The sequence below is a fragment of the Gallinula chloropus genome (genome assembly GCF_964237585.1).
Source record: "Gallinula chloropus genome assembly, chromosome: 4".
Classification (NCBI taxonomy): Eukaryota; Metazoa; Chordata; class Aves; order Gruiformes; family Rallidae; genus Gallinula; species Gallinula chloropus.
The window spans coordinates 39,801,260-39,824,911 of record NC_140088.1 but is presented as its reverse complement, the minus strand read 5'-3'; the positions used below and the strand labels follow the sequence as shown (position 1 = coordinate 39,824,911).

The following is a 23,652-nucleotide window of genomic DNA, read 5'->3' as shown; positions in this document are numbered from 1 at the left end:
CCAAATAACAATTCCCGCTCTATTGAAGGAGTTTGGAGAGAGATGTCTGAGGGGAATAGTGTGCACATCCAACAGGCACTGAAGCAGCTGTGGCCCAGCAAGGTGGTATCTGGCAGTGGGTTTGTGGGATCCTGCCAGCGGCTGTTTTGCCCCATGCCCCGTGTGTGGTGCCAGCAGCCCACAGCTTGGGTTCCCATGCTCATGCTTCTGCCAAGGTCTCTTATTCCCCAATGGCAGCAAGGAAGGACTTTTAAATCTAAATTGCCTTGGCTTTGTTTTTGAATGCCTGCACCCTCCAGGGATCTGAGATGATGTGTGTGTTCAGTAGCTTCCACTGTAGCTGGAAGTATCCTGGGCACAGGACAGAATAAAACAGGAGGGGTTTTGTTGTAGTACTGGTCCTGTCTCCCTGCAGCTCTGCTCCGAAGGGTGTTTTGTCACGGATTCAGTGCAGGCCTGTGTCCAGTGACAGTAACGCTCCTGGCACTCGGCCACAGCCTCCAGACGAGGGCAAGGCCTGGGCCAGCCACCTGCCAGCCACCCGCCTCACCCAGTAATGGCGTGGGATGAAGAGAAGCAGCTCGGCCAGGTGGCCGCAGGTACTGCCCAGTGCACTCCGGCACCCCAAGGATTGCAGCCCCCACCCAGGTCTGTGCGGGAGGGGGGAGCAGGTGCTGGGGCAGGACTGGGCTGGCACTTAGTGTAATTCTGTCTGTCCTTTACCAACCTCCTTACGGAACGTGGGGAAAGGCGTAGGTGACTCAGGCAGCTACTTGAAACCAGGCCCCTTAAGCGCGGCGCCAGGTTTCCACTGCACCCTTCAGTTTCAGCTGTTCCCTGCCCCCGGTGGTCTCCGAGGGCTGCCTGCCGTCTTCGGGGAGGGAAGGCGGGGCAAGCTCAGCGGGCGGCGGAGCAGAGCGGAACCCCCGCCGCGGGCTGCAGCGCCGGCGGAAGCGGCGGGCGGCGCACCCGACGGATCGGTGGGGCGGCGTTTGTCGCCGGCGCCGAGGCGGTGACATGACGGAGAGGCGGCAGCGAACCCGTGTGCAGGGCGGCTGGGCCGGCGCCCCGGCGGGACGGCTCGCAGGGAAGGCCCAGCTCCCAGGTAGGGACCCGAGGTGCGGCGGCGGCTCCCGGGCTGGGGCGCGCAGGTACCCGGACTGGCAAGACTGTGAGCTGCAGGGTGTCTGGGGCTTGCCGGGCCCCTTCTGACCGGGCCGCAGCGTTGTGGAGAGGCTGGTGCAGGCGCGCCCCATCCCCGGCTGCCCCGGCGGCGGAGGGGAGCGGAAGGGCTGCCCTGCCTTACTAGACAAGGCCAACTGCCGGGTCCTGCGCTTTGGTTACAGTAACCCCAGGCAGCGCTATAGGCTTGGGGCAAGGTGGCTGGAGAGCTCCCAGAGGAGAAGGGCCTGGGGGTGTTAGTGGACAGGCAGCTCAGTGTGAGCCAGCAGTGTGCCCAGGTGGCCAACAGCATCCCGGCCTGTATCAGGAACAGTGTGACCAGCGTGAGTAGGCAAGCGATTGTTCCATTACACTCATCTCTGGTGAGGCTGCACCTCCAGTGCTGTGTCCAGCTCTGGGCCCCTTGCTGCAAGAAGGACATTCAGATGCTGGAGTGCATCCAGAGAAGGGCAACCAGGCTGGGGAAGGGGCTGGAGCACAAGTCCTGTGAGGAGCGGCTGAGGGAGCTGGGGCTTTTTAGTCTTGAAAAAAGGAGGCTGAAAGGAGGGAGACTGTCGTGGTTTCACCCCAGCTGAGAGCCGAGATCCACGCCGCTGCCTGCTCCTTAAAGGAAAAGAGCAGGGAAAAGGGAAGGGGGGGGGGGGGGGGGGGGGAGAGGGAAGGGAAGGGAAAAGGAAGGGGCAAATAACCCCAAAACCAAGGAATAAGAGGCCCGTGGGTTGGGATAAGGATAGTTTACTAAGATAACAGAAAGATACAATGTAACAATGCTAACAGGACTTTAGAGCAAAAATATATGAAGCTGTTGATGCACAATGCAGTTTCTCACCAAACCCACAACTCAGGCCGTGCCACCCAGAGCCGTCCCAGAACCCGACCGTCCCCCAAAAACTGCGCACCCTGGAGCCGCCCTCGGCCTTCCTCCCGTCAACCCCCCGATATCCTGGGCAGGACGTAATTGGCATGGAATACTCTCTTTGGTCAGTTCGGTCACCTGTCCTGGCTTCGCCCCTCCTTTCTCATGAAGAGCTGAGAAAGTCCTTGACTGTCTGACAGCAACTAAAAACATCAGGGTGTTATCAGCACTACTCCCATTTTAACTCTCAAACACAGCATTCCATCTGCTGCTACAAATGAAGTTAATTCCATCCTGACCAAAACCAGGACAGAGACCTTATTGCTCCTTACAGTTACCTGCAAGGAGGGTTTAGAGAGGTGGAGTGGGTCTCATCTCTCGGGTAACAAGCAATAGGACAAGAGGAAATGGTTTCAGATTGCACCAGGGGAGATTTAGGTCAGGTGTCAGGAAGAATTTCTTCATTGAAAAGGTTGTCAGGCATTGGAACAGGTTGCCCAGGGAGGTGATGGAGTCACCATCCCTGGAGGTATTTAAAAGGTCTGAAGATTTTGTACTTGAGGACACGGTCTAGAGGTGGGCTAGGCAGGGTTAGGTGGTGGTTGGACTCAATGAGCTTAAAGGTCTCTCCCAACCAAAATGTTTCTATGATTCTATGTTTTGGGGAGAACTGCTGTCCTAGGCGTGATGGGTCTGGGGTGACAAACCATTGCCAAAGCTTTGACAGCTTCTGGGGCATAGGGTTGACGGTTTGCATCGCTTCCTGTGCCAAGCAGGAGGGCAGCACGGTGTGTATGCGTGAGCCCGGCCTCCAAGCACGCCAGCACTGGCTATGATGCTGTGAGGACGTCTCCTGGCTTCTGTGACAACTGTTAGTCGCTTTTTATTCATAAAACCTATTACTTGTAAAGTCTTCCTTTATCTTTTCATAGTGAAAACATCGCAAAATGAAAGTTCAAAAGGCCAGAGTTAATGTTGCTGTTTTGGGGGGGACATTCAAAGCAAAGAGAGCAGAGACAGGAGAGCACAGTGTGGGTTCCTAGTCTTGTCAGAAGGACTGGTTTGGTTATGAGTGTGGTCCCACTCACCCAATTACAGTGCCAACTAAAGCTCCTGTTCCACTGCACACTGAGCATCCAAGGCAAGCTGTTTTGTTGGCGTTTTTTTATCTTTTAAATCCTGAAAGAAATTACCCAACTGTTTTGACTTGTGCCTATAGCCTGTAAGTTTTCTGTCACAGGGGTGTGTTTCATTCCACTTATTCCTAAGGAGGTCTTTAAATTTTTTTTTCCTGATTTAAATTATACAGAGTGAAGCTTTCTATTTCATCTCTTCATTTTTAAGCTTTGTTGCAGGTGTAAATAAAACACCTGAAGTGGTATTGCCTGTGTGGCTCTTCCATACTTGCACCCTAGATTCAAAATTCTGTTTTTATTAGAAGTGTTTTTTTTTTCCCTCTGACAAAAGTCATCTTGTTTCCTAAAAAAAGTTGCTGAGGGGAGTGCTTTAGCTGCTCATGGGGTATGTGTGGTAGAACTGAAAGGTTCTAGATGTTACCCGTTCTGATAAAAGGGTTTTTTCACTTTTGTTTGTGTATCAATAACATGCACACACACACACACATATATAATTTCAGTTTTTATACCATTTTAACTCTTATGTAATGTAGGTTTGACTGTACCCTGGAGTCTGCCAAGCAGAGGAGGAAAATACTTCAAAGACTGATTCCATAAGGTTTTAAAACTGTACTTTTTGTATGATTAAATGCTGTTTTATGGGATGCTTTTTTAAAATTTCTTTTCCTCTTTGCTTTAGCTCCTAAGGCACCTGTGGCCAGCAACCTTTCCCCTGCAGGTGCCAGACCCACGTGGATGAGGAAAGATCAGCCTCACACTCAAAAACAATTTGTCTTTGAAAAGCCATCAGAGGTAAAAATTATACAGTAACTGGCAGAGTCTTGTCTTTCATTAAAAATAGAAATGTTCAGACTTTGAGATTATCATCTCATGTTCAAAATCAAATGAAAAACTCAGCTGAGTTGAACTTGGGGCTTTCACCAAGCAGAGTTTGCACCTGTCTTGTGTATATGGCAGGCAGAAAGTTACAGATCCTCTGTTGAGCCTCAGACTTTGAGTATTTATTATGTGTCTTTTCGTAACTACTTTTTTCCAGAGAGCCAAACCAATATGTTCTCCTGAATATTCAGAATGATGCAGTGTCCCAAGCATGATTTGAGCTCTGATTTTTTGGCCCCAGCTGGGACACCGGTTTCCATTGCTACAGGGAAAGAGCCTGGGATTTGTTTCATAGACTGTGCTTTATGGCCCATCAACAAGAGGAGGATGTTGTGCCCTGTGCAGTGCAGGGACACTGCCTTGCTTGGGAAAAAAATCATCTTAGACACTTCTTTCTAAGCCAGAAGTGGTTCAAAGTCTGTCCTTATGGCTTGGAGGGATTGCTCTGGGAAGATTCTCTTTCCTCTGTGGCAGAGCCCTAGTATCTCTATAGTACTGTATTTTGACCCTCTAGCTCATCTCAGTACTTCACCAGGCTTAGAGAAACGAAGCAGAAATCCCTGAGACAACCAGAACGTTAACTCAGGCTGGATTAAACTACTATTTTTTTGGGGGTGGGGGTGTGTTTTAACAGAAAACAGCTATCTCAAGCTGCGCAGCAATTCCAAAGTGACAGCTTCCACTCCTTCTCGCCTGTCTCGTGTTTTGCTCATGGTCTGGGGCCTGGGATTCGTTCATCCCTCCCCTAGTTGCTCTAGATTTTCACTTCCTAATGTAAGGATAAGACTTTTCTTTGTTGCAGTTGATAAATAGCAAGTTCCTGCGATATTCCAGTGACTTAGAAATGAATGTCCTTTAGGGGGCAGCTGACTGCTAGAAACTGCCTGTGCTGGTAGCTGCACTTGAGAGTTGCTGGGGCATGAGGAGGGCGGCTGGGCTGTTACTGCTTACCCGTTGTCCAGAAGTATGGTTTTCTCAGTGATGTAGCAGATTGTGGTTCTGTAGACTGGAGATGATAATTAGTTCTGTTTGACTAGACCGTGCCAGGTACTTAACCACTGAATATTCACCGTGCATCGGTTTATTGCCTTTCAGGTGGAGCGCACAGTTCCTGAGGCAGCTGTGATAGAGTGAGTACACTGCTGACTTAACTGCCCTTCCTGCAGCTTTCTGCCTCGTTCGTCAGTGGGGAGCTGCTGAAAAGAGTTCCTTCTCTGCTTACAACTGCCATGCCTTCGGAAGAAATGTCAGTATGATGGGGGCACTTCCAGCCCTTTTATCCTGAACTAAATTTATGATTGGGAGAGACCAAGTCGGTGTGGATGAGTTCTTATAGCTTTGGCATTGCTTTAAAACCCAGGAAGAACAAGCAGTTGGAGGTTCTAGATCAACAGAACTGCAAATATGTCTCATTTGGTTAGCAGTGTACCTTTTCCTAGAATAGTCCCTGTGTAAACCATGCTGGAAATTACTTCCTGTTATCCAGGGTTACAGCTGGAATGGCAAACTTCTTTTGGAAGTTTGGAAAAGTAGCTGCTGGTAAATGCCATGGTGAAACTAGATCTTCGTACGCCATAGGTGCTTACCCTTGGCCTTGAAATGGGGACCTCTTCAGAATGACCCTGGCATGAAGTGGCACGAGGTGTGGTGCTGTTTACAGGTTTTGAAAATTAAATCTGCTTCAGCGTCATGGTGTTGGCAGAATTTCCTCACGAAGTGGTTACGAAGAGGCAAGCTATGGAGGCAGCTCCTGACTGACTTGGTGGTGTTTTCACTTGGAGGGATCTGGGGTTAACTCTCTGTAGCAACTTCAGGCGTGGTGTGAAGTGGGGCTTTGCGCAGAGCAGGTGTAACTCAGGTGAGATGTCTGGCTGCTCTCCTACTGCCAGCAGGGCAGTAAGCAGTTCAGTAAGAAGAACTGCTTAGTGAGAGGTGTTTCTGTCAGGTCATGGAAAACATTGCTGGAAGGAGTTGCAGAATTTCCCAGAAGCACTTACAGATTGCAACAGATTTGCTTATGTTAATTTTCCATTTCATTGTGAGTGATGCAGCCACGTGTTCTCTGCATGTTGTTTACGTTTCATAGTAATAACATAATACCTAGGTTTTAAGTAAATCCAGCATGTTAAAACTGTTCTAAAAGTTCACTGACCTTTCATTTGTTACACTTATTTATAAACCAAGTGAAAAAATACAGAGGAAACAGAACTTGGATGCGGTTCTCATCGCAGCGACGTGCTGTAGGTAACTGGGTTTACTCTCTGCACGTGCAATATGGAAGAGGTCAGAAGTTTCTGTTTATTTAGCTCTCTTAAGTAAAGCTCAGTGCAAAACATGGCATGTCACCATCTCCTGAGCCGGTGAGCTGTTCTGAGGAAGAGCAACACTGGCGAGTGATTAACTCCTGCAGGGTTGTAAGCAAAAGGAGCAGTACAAAATTTGGAGCTCGCCTAGGAGACAATGAGGCAGCAGGTGAAGCAAGCTGTTCATGCACAAATAAATAATACTGTATGACCATGTAACTTGTAACGGGACAGAACTGTTTACCCTCTGTGCCCACTGCAGTAGTTAACACCTCACTTAGGTACCTGTAAAACTGCCCTTCCCTGCCCTCTGGCTGTCTCCAGAGCAGCACTGCTTCCCTTAGCAGTGCAAAGGTTTTTTTCTTTTCCTTTTTAAAGAATGCTCTCCCTGGTCCAGCTTTGCAGCGGTTCTGGTCCGTGCTACTCAGTGTACAGTAATTTCTCGTTGGTTGTCCATCTGATGGCTCTTCTCCTTACCTCCTCAGCAAGCCTGGTGTGTATGAGCTCAGCAAAGTTCCAACTGGCATTTCTAGGTAAGCAAATTGTATAGTTGTGGGGTTTTTTTAAATTTGCAATTTGCTGTTGTGGAACAACGCTCAGCTTTCTGAAGTCTAGTCTCTGCAGAGTGCTTTGACTCTGGCAGGTGCACATTGCCCTTCCTGTGTATCTTCTCTTTAGAGTGCTTCTGGAAATACTTGAGTATCAGGTAGCAGAGGCTTACGCAGTTCTGAGCAGCACTGAAGAGAAGAAAAGTGAACCTCTTAAAAATCTGTTGCTCACTGCATCTAGTGTTTGTGTCTGGAATTAGGAGAAGGGGCTCTGTCCGTCTGTTTCATGACCCAGAGTGAGCTGCTGCTTGAGATTTTGGTTGGTGTTCCTGTTAGCAAGTGCATGATGTCTATTTTACATAGTTCAGAGCTACCAAAAACTTTCAGCCGTACATTTGACTTGTTTAGAATTAATCTAATGAAAGCATTTAACTTTAGGGTGCTTTGGTAACTTTAGGGTTGCCCTCCTTCCTTACACGCTGTGCCTTAATTATTTCAGCTTCAGGGCACTTCCAACCAAAGCCTGCTTGTTCTGTGACACCTCTGAGCTGCAGTGCACTTTATTTCACCTTGCTGACTTAGCTGCAGTATCAGTATTAATCCTTTTCTTCTGAATTTTGTAGGTTTTATTAATAGTAGGGAAAAATGCCAAGGGCATGGGAACTTTCTGTGCATTTATGTCAAAGCTTTCATCTTGGTTTCTTCTGAAGCTGAAAATGAGTGTTTATAGCCATTGGAAATGCTTTGCCCAGCTGGAAAGAGAGAAGATCCACAGCCAGCTGGGTTGTTCTGTCACTTTCTGGAGTTTGTTTTCATTGTATGTTGTTGGGATATATAAATTCCTGGAAAGTTGCTAATTGGATTCTGCATCTCTCTTATTACCTTTATATATATTCTTATTGTCCTGTCTCTGGAGCATTGAATACTTGTGAGAGTAACCGATTGTGAACAGCATTCCTGCTCCAGCCTGCCACAGCAGCTGGAAAGTCTGACCACCACAGTCAAAATGTACATATGAAAACGTAAAAGTAGGAGAGGTTAAATACTCTGTGGTTCTTGTCCTGGGAAAAGGGAGGGTAGGATGGCAGGAGGGATAAACAGCTATCAGATTCTGAGTGCCGTGGAGGTGGTGAATAAAGGGTGATCATTTGCTAGTGTTGATTGTAGTACTGTAATCAGGGCTATCTTAATTTATCGGGTGTGAATTGGTAACAAGCAGAATGATGCCATTTTTCATACGGTATATGGCAGATTGTGGGACTTCCAGGATATTGTTGGTGTCATGATTTTATAGGTTTTAAAAAGCAATTAGATGTGTTTGAGGGAAAGACTCATCCAAAGCTCCTGTTGCTTTCTGTTCTTTCCTTCACACCTGCTTTTGGCTGTGGTCAGAAATAGGATACTGGGCTTTGACTTTTTAGTCTGGTGTGTTACAGCCATTCTTAACTCCTTTGGGATTCTTGGAAATGACAGTATTTTATGAAAGCACATATAGAAGTGTACACTCTTTCCATCTTATCATTTTCTTCCTTAGGATTCGTTTGATTCCTGGCTTTATAGACTCGGAACAAGCAGGCTGGATGTTTGAACAGCTCCTTCAAGACGTCCCCTGGGGTCAGAGAACTCATGTCAGGCAGGGTAAGGAATGTGTAGACCAACTTTTTGTGGCATTCACAGGTCGTTTCCTTACCAAAATCCATGCATCCTTGATTTTCATTTATGCATTACCAGTCCTTCGTGTTTCCTTACAGGTTTTCCGTGTATACCTGGATAGTACTGCTGCTGATTTTTCAATCTTTATTGCCAACTAAATGAGATCTTTCTGAATTAAAATTTTGAAATTAAAAATCCTTGAATTTTCCTGCTACCTCTGCTGTTTCCAATTCCTTTTCCCCACTTCTTTTTTTTAGATTAGGTCTGTGCTCTGTCCCTTCATAATGACTCCCAGTGATGCTGCAAAAACTGTATTCTTTGAGGCTTCTGTCACCAGGAAAATGTTTTGCCTCTCACTTAGAACCCCAGCAGAGCATGTTTCTTTTGCCTTCTCTTTGCTTCTTAGTTTCAGTGTGCAGTAAGTGAAGACACTGCTATTCTGGGTTTGTTCACTAAGGGGCACCTGCTCTAACTAAAAACTTCGCGTTCAGTCAGGAACGGATGTAAGAAATACAGTGGAGTAGTTACTGGGCAGGGCTGGAAAATGCCTTCAGCATCTGTGTGGACTGGCCTGCACTAAAGGTATGATGGAGAATGTTACCTGTCAAGTGTGAGAAATAGTCTTTTCAGAAGATGAAGGTACTTTTACCTGGTTGCTTGTATTACACCACAGAGCACACACATATTTGACAAAATACTACTTTTCCAGTCTTGCTACCTTCTGCTTCTGTAATGGCCCATTGATGCTGCGACCCTTTCTACCTCACCCTTTCTAGTGGGTACATATTACAACTCATGCCAGCATATTGTGTGTTAGAACCAGGAGAATAGAAACCAAGCCAGAATTATAAATAAAACTTCAGTTTTGTTTTGCTACCTTTAACTTGTCCAGTCCCTGCCCTGTCTGGCATAGGAGTGAGAAAACTCATGTGGTTGCAAGATTTTTGGCAAGGTAATTCTTGCAGAGACAGGTCTGCTTGTGAGTAATCTCATCCCTTCACTTGAGTTGATTATGTAAGGCTGGGGGTTTAAGGGACTGCTTTTTAACTTCAGGTGAGTGGATGGTCTGGTTTTGATCAATTTTCTCGCTGGAATTGCATCATCTTTCTATTTTCAAGCCCTTTGATAAGGCAACTGAGAAAGTCTTACTGTTTTTCTTGTTTTAGAAGTTTCTTTTGAGGAACCAAGGCTTACCTCCTGGTATGGGGAACTTCCTTACACATACTCCAGGATAACAATGCCACCAAACCCAAATGTATGTATATGTTTATAGTTTTCTTTTATTATCATCTATAGAGAAATCCTTTGCAGAGATGTAGAGGCAAAAATTCCCACTGCCCTCTATTTTTATCTAGAGTATCTATCGGCAATTCATTTGTGATTGTTCTGATTTAATCCCAGCCAGCAACCAAGCCCCATGCAGCTGCTTGCTCACTGCTCCCCAGAAGGATGAGGGAGAGAATCAGAAGGGGAAAAGTGAGAAAATACATAGGTTGAGATAAAGACAGTAACGCAGAAGCCACACACACAAGTAATGTTTACTTGGGAAGACAAATTACATCACTCCCAATGTTCCCCCTTCTTCCTGCAGTTTTACGTGCTGAGTATTACATCATATGGTATGGAATATCCCTTTGGTAGGGTGAGATCAGCTGTCCTGGCTGTGCCTCCTCCCAGCTTCTTGTGCTGCCCCAGCTTACTCACCGGTGGGGTGTGTGAGAAGCAGAAGAGGCTGTGGCTCTGTCAGCACTGCTCAGCAGTAACTAAAACATCCCTCTGTTATCAGCACAATTCTGAACACACAGCCCTGTAGTAGCTACTATAAAGAAAATGCCACTCTATCCCACCCAGAAGCAGCACGCAGTGATCAGTGGTGGATTCCAATGGAATGTGGACAGCTTCATAAAACAAGCATCGTGAGTGGGTTGGCTGAGAGGAGCATGATGTGGGTGCGAAACATCGGCCAAAGGAAATTAGTGCTTCAGAGCTTTTGGGTCACTGCAGCTTTGGACAAAATTCTGGCTTGTTCCATGGGACTTACTGAATACATTTGTATGGGGGAACGTAGTGTGCACAGTCACACCGAGCTGCTTGTTGTAAAGATACAGTGGTATCAATTACTGAAGAAGTTACTTTCAGAAACACTTAGATTCACTACTGCTAAAATGAGAATTTAGGCATCTTGTTGATTCCTGTGTGAATGCCAGCCTCTTCTCAGTGTCTGTGGGGACAGGACAAGGGGCAATGGCCTCAAATTGGAGCACAGGGAGTTCCACACCAATTCTTCCCGGTGAGGGTGAGGGAGCCCTGGGACAGGCTGCCCAGGGGGGTGTGGAGTCTCCTTCTCTGGAGATATTCCAGACCCATCTGGACACCAACCTGTGCGACCTGTCCTAGGGAACCTGCTTTGGCAGGGGGGTTGGACCCGATGAGCTCTGGAGGTCCCTTCCAACCCCTACAGTTCTGTGATTGTGTGTAATTCATGCACACAGCCTGCCTATTCAGCAGCCCCAGATTGTATGATGCAATTTCCCACACTATTTTGGAAGGATGAGAAACCTTCTGAGTGACTCGTTGAAGTTTTGGTCCTTCTTACTCTGTCTTCCAGTCTGTTGTTCCCATCAGCCTGTCTCTTGGTACTGCTTTGTTTGGAATCTTCATGGCAGTATGCAGCAGAGTGCTGAACTGTAAATATTAAGCGTGGTTGTTGAAGACTGGGTAGCCTGAGAGTGAAAGGACCCCAGTCCCAGAACTGCTGCCAAAGCTCAGCAAAGCTCACAGCAGGAAAGTGGAAAGGTGTCATTTAACACGATGGGTTGGGAAGATTTTGCAGTGCCAAAAATACCATAGTTCAGAAATTCCATAACTGGCAGAATTTGTGGTGAAAAAGTCAGTGGTTTGGTTTTTGTTGGTGCTCATTTGTGGAATATTATTTTAAATTTACATTTCTGGAAGCTGAATAGTTTTCACAGAATCACAGTGTATTAGGAGTTGGAAGCGACCTTGAAAGATCATTTAGTCCAACCCCCCTGCCAGAGCAGGATCACCCAGACTAAATCCAGGCAGGTTTGAGTGTCTCCAGAGAAGGAGACTCCTCAACCTCTCTGGGCAGCCTGTCCCAGGGCTCTGTCACCCTCACAGTGACAGAGCATCAGTGAAAGCACAGAAAAAGTTTCTCCTTAAAACTTAGGGATTGGAAGTGCCCTCACAAAATCATTCTGCTGCACACTGCTGATGTAAATCCACTTCAGGACCGCCTGTTGTGGAAACCTGCTGCTTGGAGGTTGGGTAGAGCCTCTGCAACCCCAATTCATGGTTCCAGGTCAGGTTGCACAGAGTTCACTTCAGCACTCTTTGGGCCACTGGCTTGCTTTTCTCATCTACAAGGTACGAGGCCTAAATCAGTCATGCATGCTGATTCTGTCTCTTATCCCTGAATAATTCTCCATTTTACTGAGAGAAAGAAATCCCAGGAGAAAGTGAGATGCCCTGGCAGGCTTGCAGAGCTGGAAGCCAGCCCAGTCACTGGCTGGGAACTGCCCATAGGCAGACAGGGAAGTAAACTACGTACACTGTGACTCCATGCTCATCTTTCTAGGTGGGAGTTCTGCAGCAGTGTCTGCTGCTGCTTCTAGGGCAACGGGCAGTGTAAAGAGCACAGTCCTTGCCTGTGGAATGGGGCTTATATCAGGAAAATATCCAGAGTAAAACATCATTTAGCACACAGCTTGGCCAAAAGCAAATACCTGCCTCGAATGCTTGATCTGTAGGAGTAATTAGCTTTACACTCCTCTTTTTTTTGTTTGGTCAGGCTGAGGGGGATGGCAGCGCTGCTGGGTGCCATCCAGTGCCCGTGCCCAACTGTACTGTGATATTAGAGAAGTGTTTCTTCGTATGCAGTGATGATGCAGTGATGCTTCACCAAAATTCCTTCTACTGCTGCAGGTTCTTAGTGGGGTTTCCACTGAATTGTAAAATTGACCATATCATAACATTTTTTAGTAATCAACACTTTTGTGATAGGAATTGAAGGCATCCAATCCTGGCTGGTCACTGAGAAGTGCTCTCAGTAGCTCTTGTTGGACTCTGCTGTCATTGCATTGCATGCCCTGCGCATGCTACACACTCGGGCAGTCCAGTGAGGAACTACAGCTTTTCTTGGGTGCTGTTACTGACTTTTCCTGCATGTCCCGTAGCCTGCAAGCTATTTTATGTCCAATTAATTATTCACATGATGCTTAGTCATTGATGAGTGACTTAGCTAGAAATGCCCCACTAGAGAAGGATGGTGTGTTGAGGCTCCTGCAGTGTGGCCAAGAGGCTGAAAACCCTTTAAACACATGTAAGAGCAGAAGGGAGGTGGTACAGACTCAATTATTAGAGGTAGTTACTGGGAAGTAATTCTTGCTTTTTGTTCCTCCTTCTGCCAGTGGTGCACTGGGAGATCTGGAATCAGTTCTTTATCCTCTCTTGATCTGTGTTTCTGATTATATAATGGGCAAAAATTCTGGCCGACATTGCTTTGGCTTTTTTTTTAGTATACTTATATAGTACTCAAAAGCACCCTGACAGATAAAAGTCATGATGTGAGTTTATAACATTAAATAAAGATTCACTGGACTGAGTTGTGAATTTGCAGGGCTGCCGTGGGCTATGGGCTCAGCAAGATGTTGGCAAAGGCAAGGATGAAATTCAAGGCCTGTGACACTGGTGGGGAAAGCCACCAGAAAGTTACAATGTCAAAGTTAAAACCCTAAGAGGTGATGGGTGGGATTTCACAAGCTGTACTGATAAGAGTAGGGATAGAGGGCTGCACTATGACAGTGTTAAGCCAACCGTTGTCCCAAGCTGCAGGCAAGTGAGAGCAGGTCACTCAGTCACTGACTGCAGTTCTGTAGACACACTGTGCCAACCAGCAGTGGCCAAGTAGCTCACATGTTACCAGATGCCGGTGTTGAACTCCTCTAGCTTGGCCAGGAGGCTAAATAAAACAGGTACACGTGGAAGAAGTTTCACACTTTGTGGCAGTTAAGAGCTGTCAGTGTTTATCTGTGGTCAGTGCAAGCAGATTTTACTGTATTTATTTACGTTCTCACCTTTCAGTTACTTGGGGTTGCTGGCTACGTTTCTAGGCAAGTCAGACTGGCTTCATAACTGTAAGACGTTATTTAGTATTGAGCAACAGGCAGCACAGAAAGCCCATTCCTCAGCTTTACTAAGCACACAGTCAGAATTGTTCAGAGGCATTTGTTTGATTTCAGGTTTATTGTGATTAAAGTGCAGCACGTTTTGTTCCTCAGTAGCTTTCCCCTTGTGTCGTACGTTGCCCGCTGCTGGCCTGCTCTTGCACTTAACCTGCTCTGGCTGTGCTCATTCCAGTGGCATCCTCTGCTGACCATGCTGAAGGAGCGTGTTGAGGAGTTCACTGGCCACAGCTTCAACTCCCTCCTCTGCAACCTCTACCGAAACGAGAGAGACAGCGTGGACTGGCACAGCGACGACGAGCCCTCGCTGGGAGCAAACCCTGTCATTGCCTCGCTCAGCCTCGGTGCCACCCGCGTCTTTGAGATGAGGAAGAAGCCCGCCCCTGTGAGTGTTCTTAGCACGTTCTCAGCGCCCTGTGGTTACTAACAGGTTTAATATTTGCCCCTCTGTTCAGAGAACTTAATTACCAAAAGTGGTGAATAGTAGCTAATGAAATCACAGCTTGTAAAGTTCTGTGGAATAAGCGTAGGAATCAAGATCTGTCACGTGAAATGTGGTATCTTGAGGATGGGAATGGGACCACTCTAGTAACGTGCAGCAGTGATCTTGCAACCTGGGCATTCTTCTGCCCAAATAAGGGCCTTTCCTGTTGCTTAAAATGGAGTCAGTGATGGTGGAAGGGGACTTTCACTGTGTAAATGAAGGAAACAGTTGATAGAATGTTTTATACTCAGGTAAACATTGGTAAAGAATGGAAACATGGAAAAGAGTTTTCCACAAACTGTTGCATCATACCTCACAGACTAAACAGAGATCTTTCCTTTGATAAGGAGGCAGGTGGGGAGGGTCCTTTCAGGAATTAGTTGGTGATTCAGTTGTGAATACTCTTTCTGGATAAAGTGCTGTCCCTGGGAATGCTGTCTTCACAACCAAACTTAACTTAACACTTCCATTTTTGCAGTTCCTGTTTATCTAAGGAAAAGAATCGCACATTCCTGTGTTTGGAACACAGGCCTCATGTTAGGGTATCCTGCTTCAGTTGCCTTTTCTGCTTGTGTAGTTCTCCTGGTTCTGGCCAGGCCAGGGTTAACCTCCCCAGGCAGCCAACACAGGTGAGCTGAGTCAGCCCAGGTGAGCTGAGTCAGTGGGAGCTGTTTTCCACACCACCTGACACCACTTCCCCATAAAAGCAGCAGGTTGGGGAGGGTTGGGGGCTGTTTTGCCTCTAGGACAGTCAGAGTGCGGCCGGGACATCGGGTTGGTCAGTTGGTCCTTGCTGTCAGGCAGCCCTCTGTAATCATTGGGTCAATAAGGTACTCTGTGTTAGCACTGGGTGTGAGTGTATCTGGCCATTATTGTTCTATATTCACTGTGATTTTTGGCAGTAAACTGTCCTTATCCCAACCCACAGCGGCTCTGCTTGTTTCTCCTCCAGGAGTGAGCAAGTGGCTTGGTGGGCATTTGGCCTCCAGCCAGGGCCAAACCACCACAGCAGTGTTTGGGAACTTGGGAGGAAGTTTGCTGTCCTGCTTACGTTGCCGTTTACCCTGAATTAGTAATGCAGAAAACAAATACACAGCCTGTTAGGAAACTGCTGACGTACTGAAGTCTGCGCATCGAGAGGGGCGCCTTGGGTCACCGGGGTGTGAACAGTGAAGGTCAGAATTTGAACCAGAAAACAAAAAATTTATGTTTTTCTCTAATTTGTAAATTCTGTGTTGTCTGAAGTTAATTTAACCCTGGGCCCTGAGCATGAGATCATATAACCAATGCATTGTGTACGTGGGCATAGCATGAGTAAGTATCTTCGCTGTGATGAATGCAGAGTGTCAGTTGGAAATTTCATTCCTCTCTGAAACCATACATGGTACTTGGGTTAATTTCTGGAAGTGCATGTGTGTCCCCTTCGATGGGTAAAAATCAAAGCCACTTAGATTTCAGTATCAACTTTGCAGTTTCCCTCTTAAAAAATCAAACCCAGCTCTTGAGCAAGGTGTCCTTTGTTCTGTTTTCTGAAGACACCCACAATGAGCAGAGGGGGAAATTCAGCCTGTCCATAAATGGCTGCTGCCTTTGGTCTGTACTGCACGGCTCCTTCCTGAGATGTTCTGTAGATGTGTCCCTCCAGCTCCATTCCTTTTCTTCAGTGCCCCTGACCTGGTATTTCGAGGTGCCTGAGTCTTGTTTACCTACCAAGTGTATTCCTTTGGCAAGTGTGACAAGTGTGTGGAGTAATCTGTGAGTAAGTTGCGATTAGCTGCATTCTGTGCCTAAGGGAACTCGTGCTTAATAATTATATGGCACACATTGCGTATTCTCTGCACGTTCCCAAAGCCTGCAATTTTCTGAGAGCATCCTATGACACTCGATGCTTTGCCAAGTGGGAGTTACAAGAGGCTCTGATGGAAATTACCACCTTTCAGGCTGTACCACCAAAGAAGTCATTTTCACACTCTATTGTAATGTAGCATTCTCTCTTTCATTAAGAGAAAGATAAAGTTGATTGTAGGTATTTGAAGTTGGACCATTACTTTGTTCAAAAGCAAGTTAGGGGAAGAGGAATGTAGCCCAGGGAGGAGGAATTCAGATTTAACAGCTGTCACAGGCATTCAGGCTCTCCCTGGTTTGCAGTCTGCCAGCATCAGTACACTGGGTTTTCCAGAGTGAGCCTTCATTGAGGAGGGAGAGAGCAGTAAATCCTTTTCCTTCCTAAAATTCAATCTCTTTGAGGGCCAACATCCTAGTATTTCAGATTGCAGAGTTTCAAAGGCCTTCATTTCCCTCTGCTCTTGTAAGTAAGTGCTTTTAGGTATTTAGAGATGAAAGATGTAAGGAAAATACAATGTGAGAAACGCTGTGGTAGGAGCTCACTGTGGGTAAATGGTTACGGGGCGGGGTGGGGGGAAACCCCTAAAGCAGTTTCCTGTGTGTGATGATGTCCTGGGTACAAAGCTGTATGTGCTGCACGCTGGGAGACATCTTGTGCTAGGCAAAGAATACTGGATCAGAGACTTCAGTTCATGTGAGTGTCTGTACAGATATTTTCCACATTATATCTTGAAATGTGGGTGAAGTTCTTAGAAAATAAACCCCTGTTTCTTTAACTGCAAAGATGACTGGTAATGCTGTGCAAGTTTGGGTGCATTTTGATGGTTTCCTGGTAGGAATTCGATGGTGTTTACATAGGCCATCCTGAAACTGTCACAAAAGGAAATCTTTTTATCCTTTCTCTGTATTTTTCCTTGGCAAGAAAAATGAAAAGAGGGGAAAAATGTTATTTACATCCAAGTGGCATTTTTTTCTTGAAAATTGTTCTAGGGTGAGGGGCAGGGATGGTTCAGTCCTCTTTTTTTCTTTTTGTGTGTGTGAGTACTGTACTGGTTTGGTAAGTGTTCATCATCTAATGGTGGTTAAAGGGATGTTGCATAGTCAATTTGAACCTGCATCAGCAGACATCCCTTGTGGGTAAGTAGAAATAATTCCTACTCATGTTTCAGCCTGTAAAAATGCTACAAATACATTTCAGGAGCAAATTCCCCACTGGAATTAAGGAGGTTTTTCATGGAAATTAACGTGGTGCAGAAGTTGGTTTACTTCACCTGTTGGAGTTTTTAAGCATTCTTTCTTCTAAATACTGCTGTTTCTGTTTGGACCGCTTCTGTGGTTGCAGCTGATATTTTGCCTCTGCTTTAAATGGTTTCCAGGGTGGATGCCTCCTTGGTAGTTCAAAGCCTACAGTGATCTGGTTTCTCTTATTTGTTACTTAAACTGTTCCATGCCTCTCCATTTCCCCCCATCATAGCTCCTGCCTACACAGAAACCCAGGTGAACGCTTTGTTTCAGAGCTGTGATTCATACACCATTCTCACACAATCTGTCAGTTTAGCCAACAACAACTCTTGTACTTGTTGACCTTGTACCTGTCTTCTCTGCATCACTGCAACCACCTCCTGTTCTCCACACAGTCCAAGGCCCCTGGTCCACTCATACACAACTGAATTGTCCTACTCCAGAGGAACTGACTTGTGTTACCTGGGGTTTTCTGATACAGTCTCACTACCATTTTGACTTTTGCTTATCACTGCTCAGCTCAGTGAGACAACACCAGGTTATCTGATTTTTGGAAGCTGGGTGTGAAATGTTAGGTCAGGGATGAAGGATGATATTTAATGCCTCACTAAGCTTCCACAATCTGCTGGGAGTTGCTCATTACTAGACACCTGGGTACCATAAGGATCACTTGGGTGCAGGTGTCCAACAAACTGCTGTGTGAACCGTTGGGAGTCAGAAAGCCAGCTGTCAGGATGCTGTGCTGCCCTCTGTAACCAAGGAAACTGATGGGTGCTGGGGAAGGGAAGGAGCTTCATTTCTGTGTTAGATAATAGCAGGGTGTTTGTGGGGTTCTCGGAATCGCCCTTTGGATGGGTCTGTCCTTCAAATGAAGCACTAAAACATGTTCCTTCTGTGCATGAGTAGCTGTTTTAGCAGAAGTTAAAGATCTCCTAGTACTTTCGAAGACAGAAGAAAAATAACCTGGTAAAGCAGAAGACTAGAAGCTAGCATTCTGCACGTCAGCTGCTGACTTTAGGCTTGCATCTTTTGCACGTGTAAATACGTTATTATTTATACCTGCTTCTGCAGGATGTTTCCCTGTACTTTTCCTTATAATAGAAGATGCTTCCACACTGTCTTGAACCCATTTCCTGTTACTATCTCAATAAACTTGCCTGAGACTTAGGAATTAAACTTAGGTTATGTATCTAGATTTATATATCTAGATATTTTCTTTTTCTTACCTTTTTGATTTTGATACCATTTTAAGAAGAAAAAAGTACTTGATGGGAGCCACAGAATATGTATGGATTTCATATTCACAGCTTCCCATCAACTCGTGCTGAGCTTTCCTTACTTTTTAGCTGTAGCTGCTTGAACTAAGGATAAAAATAAAAGGTGTGCTTGGACAGCATAAAGCTGGGGCTGCATTAAACATGCAACTCAAGATTATGAAACGTCTACTGTACGGAGATGCACGACAGCTGCTTTGCTAGGCCTGTTCTTGGAAGCATCTGCTTTTTAATACGTGTGTGGAGTTACGAAGCGACCTTGTTACCTGATGCACCTCTTCCCTTGTTTGTTATGTTGTAAAAAAAGCCTTTTTCTACTTAGACGTCAAGACTAAATTCCCCTGATAAACTGCTTCGCCCATGCAGCTCGCTGGAGATCTCTGTGTGCCCAACGCCTGCTCCGGAGATAACAGCTCTGACGTGGGGTTTGGCGGATGGCGTCAGTAACGACACGTCAGGCAGCAAAAACCTCTTGTCCAACTTCAGTGGCTCTGCAAATCCAGTTGACATAAAGATCTCGTTTTCTGAGTAAAACTAAGCTCAGAGCAGAAAGTAACGGCTGGTTTTCCATACTGACTTTTCTAAGTCGAAAGAATGTTTTCTCCTAAATCACTTATCTTAGAAGAATTCCTTTTTAATCAGGATGAGCAAGAGAGAAAAATAAGTCCCCTCTTGTCCATCCTGGGAGTGAAATGATGTCATCCCGTGGAACAGAACACAGCTGTGCAATGGTATTTCTCTGCTTTCCATCAGCAGTCATGTTTATAATACCTATTTTTGAAATGTTTTCCTTATTTCCTCTGAAGTTTTAAGACGACGTTTTTGGCATTGCTCCTTACTTCTGATAGAGCGAGATCAATGGCTAATGACTCTAGCAGCTCACAAATGTTCTGTGTTTTCCTTACAAAGAAGGAATTGCATATTGCAGGTGATTCTAAGTGCCTTCAAGGCCTCCCTGATCTCAGAGGTTTAGTGAGCTTGCCCCGGACCCTGGCGTATCCCCCAGATGTGCAAAGCCACCATAGCCAGCCAGTGCCACTGCTGCCACGCAGCCTTGTTCTGTTGCACTGCAAATATACAGACAGTTACATCAAGTGATGGGGTTTTGTTACTGGGGATCAGTTTGGTGCTGACCAAGCTCTCCTGCGCTTCAGAGGAGTGCAAGTCCTCTCTCTGCCTCCTTTGTACACTGCCCCTCTCCCCCTGTTCTTCTTTTAAAAATCAGATCGTGTTTAAGGCCAAGACATAATTTTCCCATAGATGAGATTTTTTAGCTCGTTCTGAGCTTTTCAGCAAATCATGGACTTCAAAAAGAGGAACATTCAAGTTGGGCCAATGCAGAATTAAGCTTTGAGGAAGTTAGTGAAGATTTTGGGAAATGTGAGGTTTTTGTAAAAGCCGTAAAATGTGTTGGATGAGAGTTGTTGGGTCTCTTAATGGATTTCAAAATACTCTGTCTGCCTTTTTATGGCTGGTTAATGCTTTTTTCTAACTGTGGGGTCTGTACAGAGCCCTGTTAGTTTTCCTGAATAACTCAACATGCAGCTGAAGCCTGGAGATCTTGGAAATTTTGTTTCCGTTTTAGAAACGTTGGACTTGTGTCAGTGTGAGGTAACTATACCTACACCTCAAGCTGGGTTAAATCTTACTGTGATAATTCCATTTTCAAGTGTCCTGTGTTGTTCCCAGCATCTTTCCATTCTACTGTTACAAGTGACAGAAGCTGTGGCCCCTCATATCTTCTGCCTGCTCCCCTCCCATCCCCAAAGTGTGTTTTTTTTGTGTGTGACAAATGTGCCAAGTGCCACTCTGGTAGTAACAGGTTTTGTGGAGTCTAGAGTGATTGCTGGGCCTGCAATAACTGAGCATTGCCTCCTCCTAAACACTCAACAAGTGGGGTTTTAGGAGGCTGCCAACCATTAGGAGCAGCTGGAAGAGAAGATTCTGTGTAACCAGTTGCAAAATAGAAAAATAGTGTCTGAGATGGATGGTCCCTTACAGGGACATTGTCATGCCACAGAAGCTCAGACCTGGCCTAATCAGTTTTTTTCTCATCTCTATGTAGTAATTATGTATTTCAAGAGCAAGTAACTGGTTTGGTGGTATCTTTGGAAAAGAGCCGGTACCTCTGCTTCTGGAGGCAGTAGTACAGTAACAGATCTGTTTGCTGCATGCAATATACACAGAACAAGGGTAACCCTGTGCTCCTGCAGCTAGAGACTGAGAACCTGTCATCTTCCTTTTCAGCGGAGGAGATTTATTATCCACTCTGCACTTTCAAGCTATCCCTGACCTTCTGTAACTTAAAAGACCTCTTGAGTCCCCACCCTTTGAACACTAATTAAAATGTTTCTCAACCCCCCCGCTGCCCCCTGAAATAACCCCCATATTTTGCAGGTGATTTCCTATCTGAAACTTCCCTGAATCCCTCATTTCAGAGATTCCCTTTCCCACTCTCCCCAGGCAGCTTGCAAAGGTGGCAGTAGAGATGTGTACAAGGCAGAATGTATCCCGCCCTTCTGTATTTGAGGGGATTCCCAGTTTCCCTGTTTACATGTTAGTATTAATGAGATAATGGAAGTGCCAGCACTGACTGGGCAAGGTGTTACGTGGAGGCTGTCCCAGGTGTGCCACTGCACCTGTTGAAGGCTAAAGTCAGAAAATATGAATGGGCTACATAGAGCATGGCAGTACCTGCCCCTGTGGTGCTCTGGAAGGGAGCTGGTGAGGAGGTTACTGCCGGTACTGACCGAGCGCTGTGTGAGCAGGACAGGCTTCCCCGAGCAGGTGCACTTGGCAGTGTGTCAGTGTGGCTGAAGGGTGAAGGGGATGGTGCAGGGTGATGGAGAGCTGCTGCTCCTGCTGCTGCTGCAGCGTGTGTGAGGCTAATGCTGTGGGTCAGTGTCCTTTTGCATCTGTGCTCTGAAGAACCCTACATGAGCTCAAGGCTCAACAAAAGTTTGCTTGATGATGGTGAAGTTTAAGACAATTTGTTTTACAAGGTACTATAGGAAAAGGAGATTTATTTTTTTTTTTGATAGGAAAAGTCCTTCACCTGGCAGATAAGACTACACCAACACGTAGTGTCCAAAACAAGAGTAATACAGACTTGAAGGAAGCTGTGTATTTTTGCTGAAGTAGTTAACTGTTGGAATCAAGGTGGCTATTGCAGGATGTCTCTATACCGACTGTTTGTTTCAGGAGAGGATGTTTCTAAAACGTTCACAGCCTTGCTCCAGAATTCTGCACCAGATGCAGGAACTGGTTGTTGACCTTTAACCTGTGCTGTGCAGGCAGTGAGGTGCAATAGCTTCTTTCATCCTTAAAATGCTAGGCTCCTGAACTCTTTATGAAACACAGTAACAGAGAGGTTCAGTTAGACTACTTGATCTTGCAAGAGTTTCCTTTCCCCCTCTTCCCTCACAGCTCTTTAAGCTCTGCTGTAAAGGACTGGTTTTCACAGAATTCATAGAGTCACAGAACTGTAGGGGTCCCTAGGACAGGTCGGTGTCCAGACAGGTCTGGAATATCTCCAGAGAAGGAGACTCCACAACCCCCTGGGCAGCCTGTCCCAGGGCTCCGTCACCCTCACTGGGGTGAAGTTCTTCTGCATATTGGTGCAGAACTTCCTATGCTCCAACTTGAGGCCATCACCCCTTGTCCTGTCCCCACAGACCACTGAGAAGAGGCTGGCCATTTCCCCCTGTGTCCTTTGCTGCATGTGCACACTTCTTTAGTGTTCAATCTTTCCTTCTAGGAAGAGAATGGAGACTATACTTACGTGGAAAGACTAAGAATCCCACTTGATCATGGGACTCTGCTGTTGATGGAAGGAGCCACGCAGGAAGACTGGCAGGTAAGAACCCCTTGGCACTGTTTGTTTACTTGCAGTGCAGGTTTCTAAATGTGCACGAGGCGTTCCCTTGCAGGTATGGGCCATTCTGTTTCCAGTGACACAGTTGCTTCCCAGCACATTAATACTGCTTTCTGCCTTGGAATTTCAGAGCTCCCACAGAAGCAGTGGGTTTTCTTTCAACTGCTAAGTGATGTAATTGGAATCAGCTCAGATGTTCTAGCATTACATTTCAGAAATGAATGTAGCAGCCTGCTGTGGAAAGAGCAAAATCAGTTTAGGTACTTGGATTATAAAGAAGTTGCAACTTAATGAGTCTACAGTAATCTACAAAAACCTTGTTTTCAGTGGCCCTCAGCAGTCAGAACATTAATTTCTTGCCTTACCTAAATGTTTAGAAATGTTAATAAAAAACCATCATGGGATTATTATTTTCTATATTGTTTGATTACCTGAATTTTGAATTCATGAGCTTATGCTTTTGTGTGTGTTTGTTTTTCCTAATGCCACTTACAGCATCGAGTGCCTAAGGAATATCATTCTAGAGATGCACGGATAAACTTGACCTTTAGACTCATTTATCCAGAGCCTGATGGAGTTTGGAAGTGAAGAAGCAGTTTGGGAATTGTTGGACATCAACTCACAGCAGATCCAGATCCCCCGCTTGCTGCGGGTTTGAAGGGAGCCGTACAGGAAGAGAGTGCTGTGAAATACCCGATGGGGAAAAGGAGATCTGGGCAGTCAGAAGCTGCCTGTGTGACGTGGACAGCGCTGTTTGTTTTCAGATATGATATGCTCTTAGATGACACTAAATTGCAGCCTTTAAGCTTGTGAAAAAACAATGGTTGTTCTTAAAAGACCACAAAGCACTTGAAAGATCCAAGAGGTGCCGACTGGAGCAGAAGGATTCAGTGAGCAGCTGCTGTTGCACGTTCTCTCGCGTGCCCTTCTCCCCTGAGTAGCTCTGTGTTGTAAGTAACAACAGGATTCTGTCATGCAGAGCTGTGTGTTTGCTGTGTGTACAGAAACCAGAAAGCTGCCCTGTGTGACGGTCTCTTGAGCAGCTACTCAAGGGGCAGTGCAGTGCCCTTTATTTGTAGGGTGCAGTGTCTTTTCCCATGAAGCAATCATTTTCGTTATTTGTGTAACTACTTGAGTTGTACGAGCGTGTGGTAGAGCAGAGGGTCAGGGCT

At 46.0% G+C, this 23,652-nt stretch overlaps 1 protein-coding gene across 1 annotated transcript; it reads left to right on the top strand.

Annotated features, from left to right (window-relative positions):
• Window positions 1–995: 995 nt before the first annotated feature.
• On the top strand, window positions 996–23,398 carry ALKBH3 (alkB homolog 3, alpha-ketoglutarate dependent dioxygenase). Its single transcript, XM_084263473.1, has 9 exons — window positions 996–1,105; window positions 3,854–3,966; window positions 5,149–5,183; window positions 6,842–6,889; window positions 8,439–8,542; window positions 9,724–9,812; window positions 13,937–14,146; window positions 22,364–22,462; window positions 22,976–23,398. Exons 1-9 carry the CDS (start codon window positions 1,018–1,020, stop codon window positions 23,066–23,068), a joined length of 879 nt encoding a protein of 292 aa, XP_084119599.1. The 5' UTR covers window positions 996–1,017; the 3' UTR covers window positions 23,069–23,398.
• Window positions 23,399–23,652: the final 254 nt, after the last annotated feature.